The 13,693-nt window shown below is 46.0% G+C and overlaps 1 protein-coding gene across 1 annotated transcript; it reads right to left on the bottom strand.

Moving 5' to 3' along the window:
- Positions 1-4,074: 4,074 nt before the first annotated feature.
- LOC123361895 (olfactory receptor 52N4-like) lies at positions 4,075-5,013 on the bottom strand. Its single transcript, XM_045002093.1, has one exon. It carries the CDS (start codon positions 5,011-5,013, stop codon positions 4,075-4,077), a length of 939 nt encoding a protein of 312 aa, XP_044858028.1.
- Between the last annotated feature and the right edge of the window lie 8,680 nt (positions 5,014-13,693).

Here is a 13,693-nt window from a genome sequence, read left to right as displayed (position 1 = left end):
GGAGGATCTGATAAGAAAAATTAAAGCAACTTAAAAATACCCAAAACTTGGGAACACTCAGGGCAGGTCCATACTCACCGCGCGGGTCGACGCGGTGAGTTCGACTTCTCCGAGTTCAAACTATCATGTCTAATCAAGACGCGATAGTTCGAACTCCCCGCGCGCTCCGGTCGACTCCAGAACTCCACCACCGCGAACGGCGGTGGCGGAGTCGACCTTGGAGCCGCGGAGTTCGACCCCGCCGTGTCTGCTGAACTTGCGTACCCTAGTTCGACCCCCGCCCTTAGTGTAGACCAGGCCTCAGAGCCTGGGTCAACAGACACATAATCTTGTTATACTTAAGACCCAAAGCTGTGTGCATGTTGAGAAACCTCTGACTGGCTGGCTCCGCAAAGACTGAATACAATTTCTCAAGTACAGTTTGAAAGCCCACAGCACTATGATATACTTTACAGCACTCCATGAGGATGACGTTGAGTTTGTGTGCCATGCAATGTACATACATTGCAAATGGATGGTCTTCTTTCATTCGCTGCTGAATCCCAGCTGACATCACAGATTAGTGCCATCATAAGATTGAGCAACTGTCAGCACCTTCTGCAGTCCACTTGTCTCCAAAGCTGTCTTCATGGCATATAAATGCCATTTGCCTTTCAGAAAGATGAGCAATTGATGAAGCACAGGAAACTTTATTTAATCTCTAGGTTTTCTGCTTATATGATATGATCTGTAAATTGTTCTATCTTAAATGACCTGGCCTCATCTATAGTTACAGGAGAAAAAAATGGTCTTTTTCACTGCCTGTACAATTTCTTTGCAGACCAAATCTGCAGCACTTTGTTTTGAAATTCAGGGCTTGTGAAATTAAAATAACTTACCTACATTTTCTTGAAAGTTTTGTCATACTTTGAAAAGAAATCACAAAATTAATGGGAATTCTCTTTCAAATTAGATTCCTTTCCTTCGTTGTGCCCTAAAAACGGTAAGTTTAGAAAGTAACTTGACAATATCACAAATCTTAGTAAAGTAATCCTGGTTTCTGTCAATGGTACTTTTATGACTTGCCAAAAGCTTCACTGCTACTAATACAGTTTCTTCGCTATGTTCAAAGCAGAAAAAAAAAAACTTTTGAAGTGATAATTGAGATGACGCATAGCAGGCGTGAGGATACTTAACATGGGGAAATAGATTCAATTAGTGTAATGGCCCAACCATTCCCAGTCTCTGTTCAAACCTAAGTTAATTGTATCCAATTTGGTTCAATAATGTTTAAAAAACTTTTTTTAAAAGTTAGTTTCTTTAGCTTATTTCTCCCTTTGCTTCACCATCCCTCATAACTTCAAGTGAAACAGTAAAGTTACTGGCCTGGAGTGTGGGGAGGAACATTGCTTGTGCCTGTTTTTGGCAAGGATACATGGCCACTGAGACACACATGCACACACACACTTCACCACAATCCAGCCTCAAGCCCCTACCCCAATCTTCACACCTGGGCTCTACCCCTCCCCGTCCCTCCTTCTGTCCCCACCAACAGTTAACCCCCAAGGGTTCTCCTCAAGGACCCTGCTATTGCCCACCCCCCACCTTCACTCCAGGGCTGTCACCGCCCTCCCTTCCACTGCCCCCACACACAGAGCCAACCCCACCTTGAACCCAGACTCTCTCCTCTCTCCCTCTGCCCCCACAGCCACCCCCACCTTCACACCCCGCTTCTCCTACCCCCCAACATGGAGTCACCGCTCGCTCCCCCACCTCACCTTGACTTGCCCCACAACTGCCCCTTTCCGCCAAACTGCGCTGGACCCCTTCCCCCCTTGGAGTGCAGGCCGGGGGAAGTGGTTGGGCATTCCCACCGGCAGGGGGGACAGCAGCCAGCCCCACTGTCACCACGCCCCACTCCCCAGCCCTGTGGGATGCAGACAACCAGCTGCCCCCAGGCCACGCTAGATGGCGGCCGAGGGGACACACAAAGATACACACACCCAGAGCGTAGCTGCAGGGCCAAGACCGTGCCCAGGAGCCCGCAGCCGGGCATCACGATTGCTGGGGGCTGCACGCCGGGAGTCACAGCAGTGCTGCCGACCCAGGAGCGCAGGGGAGACTCGGAGGTGGGAAGGCCACATGGGGAGCCCCTACCCTGTGTCCCATGGGGAGGGTGGTGTGGTGGGATCAGCGCCTCAGCACCGGGAACCCTCTTCCTAAACCATTTCCCTTCCTTCAACCCACTTCAACTGGGGCAGCTCACAGCATGGTGCAGGGCATTCTGGGTTAGCAGTGTAGCTGTCAGTGCAGCTCCAAGGGCCTTGGTGGAAGGCAGGAGCGTGCAAACTACAACTCCCAGTACACCTGGCAGTGCATTGCTTGGTTATGGCCAGGGCTGGATTAACCCTTTGTGGGCCTCCAAGTAGTTATTATGGGCACCTTACAAATGTGGGCCTGGCACCGGAGCGGTCCTGGCACCATTGTAAACCTAGTATTGTTCCCCCTAGGTGCAGCTGGTCTGCGCTGCCCCAGATCTTGGCTCTGGCCAATCCATGCTCTGCCTCAGCACTGCGGCTCTGCCTCTCGTCCGACTCTGCCTCTTTACTGCCGTTGACAGATTTCTACTGCATTAATAGCCCCAAGTCACTTAGAAACTAACCCAAAGTAGCCCAGTCTATTTATGGAAACAAAGGGGGTTTTTATTAACACATTTTTTTACTAACACATCAAGTAACCAATGAAAGCTATGAGATGAAAATCAAATTCAAATTCAAAACCCCAATACTGGTACTTGTATCCCGAATGAGTGTTGGCAGATGTTTCAAACAAAAAATGGGAAATGTTAAAAATAGCCCCAAAGTAGCTCAAAATATATATCTAGTGGAAAAACAAATATAACATTATTATATATTAAATAATGTCCATATTTTGAGTTGAATTAATCTGTTACTGTTAGTCTTCAAAAGGCAACATTTTATCCTTGCTGTCTTTGTCAGACGTAAAATCCCTCTGCTGCTGGTCATACATCAGCAATGACCAGTGCAATCATTTCTTTCATTAGTGTAAACTGTTCACAACAGATTTTGTATTGTTGCATATATGCCGTAACATGGGGAATGTTTTCTAAAAGTTCCTCTTGCATCTTGTTCTGCAGTTTGTTTTCTTAGATGAACGTAATAAAAACAAATCTTTTACTGCAGAGTTGCTAAAAGGCAGCAACAACAGTGAAAAAGCAAATAAGCCAAGTTCACTAAAGCCTTTGTCCTCAGCGGCATCCATCTGTTGGAGAATTTCAACCCAAAACTGCTCAACTTGGACGTTTGGTGGCAATCTCTGTTTCACAAACTCCAACAGGAAATCTTGATACTTCCTTTTGACAGCTTCAACAATGAGAACGGTTATTGTGTGTTTTGAAAGTTCCAGGTGAAAAGTCATTCCAAAATCAACTGTGCAAAGAGGTAAGTTATTTGACTCAAAGGTTCCGAAAAACACTAAGTTTCATAACTCTCACCAACAATCTCTAGTAAAATATCCTCAAATCTTGCAGCAGCTTTCTTGTATTAGCACTTTTCAACTGACATTTTGTTTATCCTCCAGGCCTCCTGAAGGATTGGAAGTAGAAAAATCAGGTACATTTTGTTCACCGGATCACTGCAAATATGATAAAGAAGTTCAGCATTGTAGCTGCTTTATTTGTCTTTGGCTAAGTGAAAGCATAGCTTCTGTTTAGCCAAACTGATCCAGAACCCTATTCACACAGAGACTAATGGAAAGCCACCTTGCGTCAGAAAGTTGCAGTATCTTCTGGTGGTCTGGAAGTCATGGAAAGGCCAAATGACAGAGTGTGTGGGGGTGGGAGCTGACAGGTGATGCTCAAAGAGGTCAGGGGATGGTCAGAGAGATCAAACTCAGCAATGGAGAGAGCAGTGCTTGGTCTGGAAGTGGTAAGACAACATTAGGTGTGAGGAAGTACTCAGACTGTGAACTTCCAAAGTGCTGAGCTCAGCCAAACTGGGACAGAGCACTCGATGACTGTGGAGATATCCTGTCCCCCTCTTGTCACACAAGTTTAAAGTCAGTGGCCCTAGGCAATCACATTCTGCATATGTATTTGCTAAGTTTGTCACGAAGCTCTTTGGTTTTGATCCCATAAATGATAGGGTTGAGCATGGGGGGTATGAGGAAATAGAGGTTGGCCAAGATGATGTGCATGTTGGAAGCGATGCCCTGTCCGAATCGGTGGGTCAGGTTAGAGAAGAGGTAGGAAGCATAAGACGTCAGTATCACACAGATGTGGGCTGTGCAGGTGTTGAGGGCTTTCTGGTGGGCTTTCTTGGAGGAGATTCTGAGGACGGCCCTGATGACCAAACCATAGGACAGGGCAATGAGCATCACGTCTAACCCAATGAGTACAAACGCCATCACCAAACCGTACATCCTGTTCACTGTGATGTCCCCACACGACATCTTCGCCACAGCTATGTGCTCGCAGTACGTATGGGGGATAATACGGTTGGCACAGAATGGCTGCCTGCTCAGGAGAAGGGGCAGGGGCAGGATGCAGAGAACAGCTCTTGTCAAACCCACTAGCCCTAGCTTAGCTATTCGTGCATTGGTGAGGATGGTGGTGTATCTCAGAGGATTACATATGGCAACGTAGCGATCAAAGGCCATTATCACAAGGATGGCTGACTTCATACCAGAAACCGCATGAAGGAAGAACATTTGAGTGAGGCAGCCACCCACAGTAATGCCTTTCAAATTGAACCAAAATATACACAGTGCCTTCGGCATAACAGAGGTAGACATGCTGATGTCTGTGAGCGCCAACATGCAGAGCAGCAGGTACATTGGCTTGTGCAGGGTCTGCTCTTTGCCTACAACAAACAGAACTGTGATATTTCCAAACAGGCTGATAATGTAGAACATAGAGAAAGGGATGGAAATCCAGATGTGAGCAGCTTCCGAGCCAGGAATTCCCATTAGGATGAATATTGAAGGGTCAAACAGGGTGAGGTTGAAAGCTGCCATGTGGTGGTTGAAGCGTTGATCAGGCTCAGAAATGCTCAAGGTGCCTGTATAGGGAGAGAAGCGCAGCGAGCGGGGTTACACACTTTATAACAAATAGTACGGTAAATATTTTATAGTTATTAACAATATAGAAAGGGGGATGAGCAGTGAGCTGTCAAAATTTACAGATGGCACCAGATTATTAAGGTCAGAGCCAAGTCCAGAGAAGTCCTCAGAGGGAGCTAACCAAGCCAAGCTCTGTCTGAGAGACAAGTTACATGTGTTAACTGACAAGTGTAAGGAGAAAATTGTGTCAGCAACTCAGCTGCTAACCCTTCTCATGCCTGAATATTGATGAAGTTTGCAGATGACACAAAAATTAGGGGATGGTTAATAATGAACACGATAGGTCACTGATTCAGACTAATCCAAATTGGTTGGTAAACTGGGTCGAAGCAGCCAAACTGTGTTCTAATATAGCTATATAAACATCTACATCTAGGAACAAAGAATGCAAGTGATGCTTACACGATGGGGGAATCTCATGGGAAGCAGAATGAGTGAACAAAATTTGGGAGGGGGGTGAAGAGATAATTAGCTAAACCTGAGTTCCCAGTGTGATCCTGCGGCCAAAAGAGCCAATGTGATTCTTGGATGATAACATGGGGAATCTCTAGGAGAGACAAAGAAGTTATTTTGCCTCTGTCATTGGCACTGGTGCAACTCCTGCTGGAATCCTGTGTCCAGTTCTTGTGTCCATGATTAAAATGCTGATATACTGAAGAGGGTTCAGAGAAGAGTCACAAGTATTATTAAAAGATTAGAAAACCTGCCTTACAGCGATAGACTCAAAGATCTCAATCTATTTAGTTTAACAAAGATGGTTAAGGGGTGACTTCATAACCATCTATAAGTACCTACACGGGGAACCAGTGTTTAATAATAGGCTTTTCAGTCTAGCATACAGAGGTGTAACATGAACCAGTGGCTGGAAGTTGAAGTTAAAGAAATTCTGACTGGAAATAAAGTGTACATTTGTTAAACAATGAGATTAATTAACCACTGGAACAATTTACCAAGGGTCATGGCAGATTCTCCATCACTGAGAATTTTTAAATCAATGTTGGAAGTTTCTCTAAAAGATCTGCTCTAGGAATAGTTTTGGGGAAAATTCTCAGGCCTGTGTTATACAGACTAGATGATCACAATGGTCCCTTCTGGCCTTGGAATCTACAAACACGTCCCCAGGAGTCAGCTGGAGACATTTTTCCTGCAAGCTTGTGCCTGAACCTAATGAAGGCATTTTTTCCATTCATGACAATGGGAAATTTAGCCCTATGGAGAGAAATTCTTATGTGACTGCGGTGCCTGGGAAATGTTACACTAGGTGGGTATTTCACAAGGCTGAGGGATCCCGTGACGCACTGCCAGGACGAACGTTTCAGATGAGAATAATGATGACTTGACCCCATAAAAAATTGGACAACTCTTGCCATTAATGGCTAACAGAGCTGGCTAACAAATGGTCCCGGAGTATCTGGGGTTTAAAATGTGGGTCCCAGTGACCCACTGTTTCACACAGATAGCAGTGGCTCCTGCATATGGCAGCTGTATTTTTCTAGGCACTCACATGTCCCAGAGCTGCCCGCTATCATTATGTGCATACTTCCTAGTTTCTGAGTGTTCCTGTTTACCAGTTGCCAAAGCTGCACATGGTGTCTGTGGGTGCACGAAGAGCAGCAGCACAGGTGTCTTGGCATTTGCCACTAGTGTGGGAGATTTCACACATTCCCCATTTCACCCGGTTTCAGGACTCTGCGCCACTGTGATCTGCATGGTTTTATTTTTACTGCCTTTTGGTGCTTCTCATCTTCTACAGATGCAGAGATGCGGGGGCTCAGAGGGCAGACCTCTCTCTCTCCTGCAAAATGATTGTTTTCCTAATTGTTTTGAACCTCTAAGCCTGTAAATTTGAGATTTCAGCAACTCTCCTGTCAGTTCTTCTTTGGTCCAAATGAGCTCACCCGTCCTTAGCGTCCACAGGACAACTCCAGTTGAAGTCACTGGAGTCTCATGACCGGTGTAAATCAAGCCATTTATATAAGTCCCTACATGTGGAGTTAGGGTGAACTCCTGGCCACATTGCCATTGAACGCAATGGGACCAGATTCACCCTTTGTTTTTAACTTTTGACTCCCATCTCCAAAAAAACACGGCTTCATGTCCTGTTACAGAGAACGGTATTCTGTTAGGATGCTGAGAGAGTCTAAAGAAAAACCCCAATTTATGTATCATCCAGAGAGCAGGCATAAAGGGCAGGGATTTCAAAGCCCAGGGGCCGTGATTTTGTTCTCAGGGAGGCCAGTTTCCATCTGGAGTGGCCCATTGAAGGCAGAATGTGAGAGCAGAATCTGGCCAGTGTGTGACCCATTCTTGTTGTGAACCCTCTGGTAAGAGAGATACCCACTGCAGAGGCTTTGGCTGCACTTCTAAACAGGGCAGCGAATTTGCTGAATTGAAAAACTTGAGCAAACAAGAGGAAAAACCACACAGCCCAAAAAGAGGAAGCTACTTGGACAGCTAGAACGACACAGTAGGAGACAAGGAACTGATCTGAAACAAATATTTGTCTAAACAGTTTCCAATACATTTGTAGTTCCAATTTTACTGGGTAAATACCTTGGTGTTTCTGACAACGCTAAACAGTTCAAGTTGCCATGCTGGAGAATTTCTGGTTCTTGACTTGAACCCTGGAGCCCTTCCTGAGCCCTTAGCACTAACTTTATACAGAAACAGGCAACTCACCACAATCCTGCTCAGCACAGAGAGGAAATCTCCTTACAGCGACAAGAAGGCAGAGCCCCGAGAATCAGTGTATGAATCTTACATGTTTTATCCTCGGCGTGCTGGATAATGATATTTATGATTCCCCTGTACAGTCCCTGCAGACTCTCAGATTGGCCAGGACTCCCAGACAATTCCCTCAGCTCCGTGAGCAGCTGGAAGAGCAGAAAATAGACCCTGGAGGACTTCAGCCTGAGAGCCTCCCCCAGGAGTGAAGAAATGATTCTCTGTTAACAGGGATTCAGACTGTCAGGGCAAACTGAGTCTTGCAGACTGTTCAGCCTAGCAACTGGTGATGGCTTCCTTTTCTCTGTGTAGTGTACTGCCCTCTGCACTATGTGTGGGAATGCTGCCGCAAGATACGGGACCAAAAACTAGGAGGCAAAATACTTCCAGTATATGACCAAATTAGGAACTTCTGTACATTGCCACCTGGACTCTGGTGCACCAATGGGTCAGTGGACTTAATTGTTGTAAACAATCAAACCAGCACCTACTATCCCAGGCCGTACCAAGTAGTTGAATTGGTTTGGACAATACCAAATTTCACTGTGGATATTCAGTGGACACACAATATGGACAAAGTACACAAAGATTACAAGAGCAACTTGCTGCAAGAGCCAACAGTTGGTCACACTTACAATACACACTACAGGATGGGGCTGACAAACTTTTAACCCTATCAAAGGAGGAGAAGCAGTGTTTTTGGTGGTGGCCAGGATGTTGGACCATACTGCAGTGGTCAGGCCTCTCAGTGTTGCTGTGGATTATCATAGCAGTTGGTGTATTGTTAACTGTATTTGTGTTATGTTGCATATGGAAATGATCAAGGGGGGCACAACCCCTCAGTGAACAGCCACTAATTATAACCTATACGTAATGCAGTAAGCCCTCCCCCGCAGTGCACTAGACAACCCGGACCCAACCTCTCAGGCCCAATATAATGGGAAGTCTGGGACACTAATTGGAATAGGTGTGGTATGTCCGTACGAGAGAAGGTGCAGAGCACGGTACTACACAAGGGGCAGTGGGACAAATGGAATATCGACACCTTCCACCTTGATGCCTGGCCCTATCGGGAAATGTGTCGCCATATGTCCTGTGCTTTTCCAGGGATACCTGGGCAGGAGCATCCCAAAAGAAAAAAAAGGGTATAGTGTTAGGATATAGATATTCAGGCCTGTCTGTAAAGCCCTATACTTTAAGAATATCAGTGTATGTTTATCATTTAGCTAGTTATAGAGATATAAAAGAAAGAATCTGTGTAAGGGCCTTCTCTCCCTGTGATAGTCTGAGGCCCTGTTCTTAAGCTAAGGCCTTTGGCTAAGCAGCAGAGGCAGCCATAAGCTGGGAATTGAATGGTCACATCCTCACATCCCAAACCCGTCATACTGAAATCAGGCAATCTGGGGCTGTTAGGAAGGTGATCCGATCTATCACCTCCAGATAAAGGGAAGAGCCTAGAAGATGTAAAAGGAAACTTAGTTTGACAGTTTTCTGTCTGGCAAGAACTCACTTATCAATAGACACAGCTGGGAAACCCTCATGTCTGTACAGATGTAGTTGTGAAATCCTCACTTCTGCATTGTTTTGCCATTATAGTTCCCACTTCCCTATTGTTTATTTGAATGGTCTCTGTCTGGTTCTGTGGTTGTTTCTGTCTGCTGTATAATTAATTTTGCTGGGTGTAAACTAATTAAGGTGGTGGGATATAATTGGTTAACTAATCATGTTACACTCTGTTAGGATTGGTTAGGCAAATTTCAGTAAAATGATTGGTTAAGGTATAGCTGAGACTATTACTATATAAATTAGGGGCAAACAGGAAGTAAGTTGGGATTTGAAAATAAGGAAAAGGAACTTGGATTTAAGCTGCTGGAAGTTCACCCCAATAGACATTGGATGGTTTGCACCTTCGGACTTCGGGTGTTGCTGGTCTCTGTTCACGCGAGAAGGACCAGGGAAGTGAGAAGGTGAAGAAATAAGCCCCCTAACACCTTTCTCTGGCCCCCTCACTGGGGCAGGTGTTGTCCTGTCACTGGCCCTAGGGTGTCAGTCCTTCCCTTAAACAGGCTCTGGGTTTTGTGTGTCTATCTCCCTGCTGCCTCCGGCCTTACAGCACTTTCTCTCTCCTCACCCTCTGTCTCACCAAGAGAGGTTTCAACGGGATTCAGGCAGCCCTTAATTGGGCTCAGGTGTCCATAACTGACCTGAAATAACCCCTTCCCCGCTTGTAGGAAAAAGGGCCTTGAGCATTCTAGGGCTAACATACCTGTTTTTCCAGACCCTCCTGCAGCCATCCGGCCTGACTTTGCCATGCTTTCAGCCAATTCTTATTAACTAAACTAAAATTTATTTAAAAAGAAAAGAGAGAAGGAGTATTGGTTAAAAGCGCAGTATACAGACAGACACGAGGACAGTTCTGAGATCAGATTCATAGTAGAGATGGTGATCTTGGTAGTTGCAAAGAGTTCTTTCAGAATTAGTCCATAGGTTATAGTCCAATGTTCATATTCAGGGTGATCCAGAAAGGACTGGAGATCTCAATCTTAAGACTTAAGCTTCCCCTGCATGAAGCATCAAGGAGATCTGAGATAAAAATGATCAGTCCCAATACAGTTCCAGGTCTTCTCTTGCCAGCTCGGAGTCCTTAGGTGAACAATAGGCAATCATGGAGATTTTGAAGTAGACTTATTACCTAAGCATCACCGGTAATTAGCTACACAGATTAACATAAGGCAATTGCCTGTTCTCCACTGTTGGCAGGTGATTTGCTAGACGTTTCAAAGAGAGATGAATACAGTGATATCTGTATTAACTGAATTATTGTCCATTTCACACCATTCCATCCTGCCCATCTACTCCTAGTGGCTCCCAGCGAGCTCCTCCCTGTCTCATTATTCCCATAGTGCTCATGGGGACCACCTTAGTAGCCGTCCCATTCCAGGGTACCACAGTAACTATTACACAGGTGCTATTTGTTTATATTCATCCCTTGTAATTTGACCTAGTTTCCACTTTTTCTACGACTCTTTTTGTATTTTTAGATCATTGAAGACTTTTTTCCTATGGGATCTTACCTACCAACTCCCAGAGTTTGCGAAAGTCTGTCTCCTTGACATTCATTGTCTTTATTTTGCTGCTCTTCCTCCAACAATTCCCTAGAATCACAAATTCTATCATTTCATAATCACTTTCTCCCAAGCTGCCTTCCGCTTTCAAATTCTGAACCAATTCCTCACTATTTGTCAAAATCAATTCTAAAACATAGACTCATAGAATATTAAGGTTGGAAGAGACCTCAAGAGGTCATCTAGTCCAATCCCCTTCTCAAAGCAGGACCTACACCAATTAATCATTGTCATTTTGTCAAGCCACGCCTTTAAAACCTCTAAAGATGGAGATTCCACCACCTCCCTAGGTAACCCATTCCAGTGCTTCACCTCCCTCCTAATGAAATAGTGTTTCCTAATATCCAGCTTGAGACCATTGCTTTTTGTTCTGTCATCAGAACAGCCTCTCCTCTAGTAGATTTCTCCACCTTGTGAAATAAAAATGTGTCTCCAATACTCTCCAAAAACTGGTTGGATAATCCGTGTCCTGCTGTGATGTTTTCCCAACGGATGTCTGAATAGTTGAAGTCCGCCATCACCACCAAGTCCTGTGCTTTGGATGTTTAAAAAAAGCCTCATCCACCTCTTCTTCATGGTTAGGTGGTTTGCAGTAGACCCCCTACCATGACATCACCCTTATTTTTTGCCCCCATTATCCTTACCATTAGACCGAGAGACTTTCAATAAATCTGTCCCTTATTTCCATCTCAACCTCAGTCCAAGTGTATACCTTTTTAATACATAAAGCAACACCTCCTCCCTTTTCCCCTGCCTGTCCTTCCTGAGCAAGCAGTACCCTTCTATGCCAATATTTTGGTGAAGCATATTATCCCACCACGTCTCCGTAATGTCAACAATGTCATAGGTGTGTTTATTTACTAGCATTTCTGGTTCTTCCTCCTTATTCCACATACACCGCTACCTCGATATAATGCCACCTGATATAACACCAATTTGGATATAATGCGGTAAAGCAGTGCTCGGGGACGGGGCTGCGCATTCCAGTGAATCAAAGCAAGTTCAATATAACACAGTTTCACCTATAACACGGTAAGATTTTTTGGTTCCCAAGGACAGTGTTATATCGAGGTAGAGGTGTACTTCTCGTATTAGTATACAGACATCTAAGATACTGATTTTATACCCCACTCCACCCCACTTCTGTCTTGTCTATCCCTTACTGCTGTTATAACAGCCCATGCTCCCCCCAAATTCCAACCCTACTCCCAGGTCTCCATGTTTTTCACTTACCATGTATCATTGGTCTGCAGGGGAGGGATGGGAGCAGGCTCCAGTGCCCTCAGTTAGTGTGGAGCTCCCTTTTGTGTGGAGCTAGGTGTGCACTCCCCCACCTGCCGGCAGTGCCAGGGGGAAGAGCAAGCCCTTTCCTGAGCAAGTGTGGACACTTAGATCTGCTGGCGTGTGCACCCCACCTCCTCTTGCACTGCACCAACCTCAGCTGCCCATCCCATGGATCAGATAGGAAGCCTCTTCCAGCCCAGCCCCACACCAGACATGGCTTCTAGTGCAGGTGGCCCCGTGTCCCTGCTTTGACTGGAGGAGTTACCTGACTGAGTGCCTGCCTGGTGAAGCTCCAGCTTGGGTCCACCCTCGCCAGAGCTGTGTGTCTCTCACCCGGCTGGCTGGTTCCTGCCCCTGTAAGCCCAACTGGCTCTTGGTCGGAAGGTCAGGTCATGCGATAGGGATCAAACCAGATCGTCTTCAGTATGTTGGCCTGAGCCCGGCCCTGTGTTTGACCCCTATTTTCATTGTGATCACTTAGGACAGGGGCTATAGTGTCCTGACTCAGGGGCACTCTCTCAGTACCAGGGGGAGGGATAGCTGAGTGGTTTGAGCCTTGGCCTGCTAAACCCAGGGTTGTGAGTTCAATCCTTGAGGGGGCCACTTAGGGATCTGGGGCAAAAATTGGTCCTGCTAGTGAAGGCAGGGGGCTGGACTCGATGACCTTTCAAAGCCCTTTCCAGTTCTAGGAGATTGATATATCACCAGCACTTCCCTGACTCACTGCATTATGTTCAAACCACATACAATTTATTAAACAGCAACTGTAAGAAAAATAATGAACAAATGGAAAAAAATATATGAGAAAAAAGGAAACCCACTCTATGGGCATAGGAAACACCAAAAAACATCCATCTCTGGGATGTAGGAAAAAATACTGATCTATTTCTCACACGTAACAGGCCTCCCTCCCAGCTCTGGATGCTCTGTGGTGATACCATGGGTCAGACACCTGCTCTGACAGTGTCCTCACTCCCTCAGGCTCTAGGTGGCAGGACCCTTCCCCCCAGCATCAGCCCCACCCCATTAGGTTCACATCCCCCACTCTGAGTCCAGCCTTCAAAGCCCTCCTGTCTAGCAATGTCTCTCTGTGCTGGGCCCTCTGCCCATGGCCCCACCTTGCTCTCCCCAGTAATTCCTCATGCTCAGCAGCCATGTTACTTGTGGCACATCCGGCACCCACTATCCTGGTTGTGGCCCTGCAGTTCCCTGCTGTAGCTCAGCCCTAGTTATCCATAGGTGCAGCAGGTCTGCGCTGCCCCAGCTCCTTACTCTGGTCTCCTTCAGGCTCCCAGCTCTGCCTTAGTGCTGCTGCTCTACCTCCAGCCCAGGTCTGGGCTTGTGGTTGCCAGGTTTCTACTACGTTAATAGCCCAACGTCACTTAATAAAAATGGGCTACTTTGGGGTTAGTTTTTAACTATATATCAAGTAGCAAATGAAA

Source organism: Mauremys mutica, chromosome 1 (genome assembly GCF_020497125.1).
Source record: "Mauremys mutica isolate MM-2020 ecotype Southern chromosome 1, ASM2049712v1, whole genome shotgun sequence".
Classification (NCBI taxonomy): domain Eukaryota; kingdom Metazoa; phylum Chordata; order Testudines; family Geoemydidae; genus Mauremys; species Mauremys mutica.
This window is presented reverse-complemented; position numbering and strand designations above follow the sequence as displayed.

Excerpts from the sequence above, each read along its gene's own strand:
- LOC123361895 (XM_045002093.1), bottom strand. The coding sequence starts at position 5,013 with ATGGCAGCTTTCAACCTCACCCTGTTTGACCCTTCAATATTCATCCTA.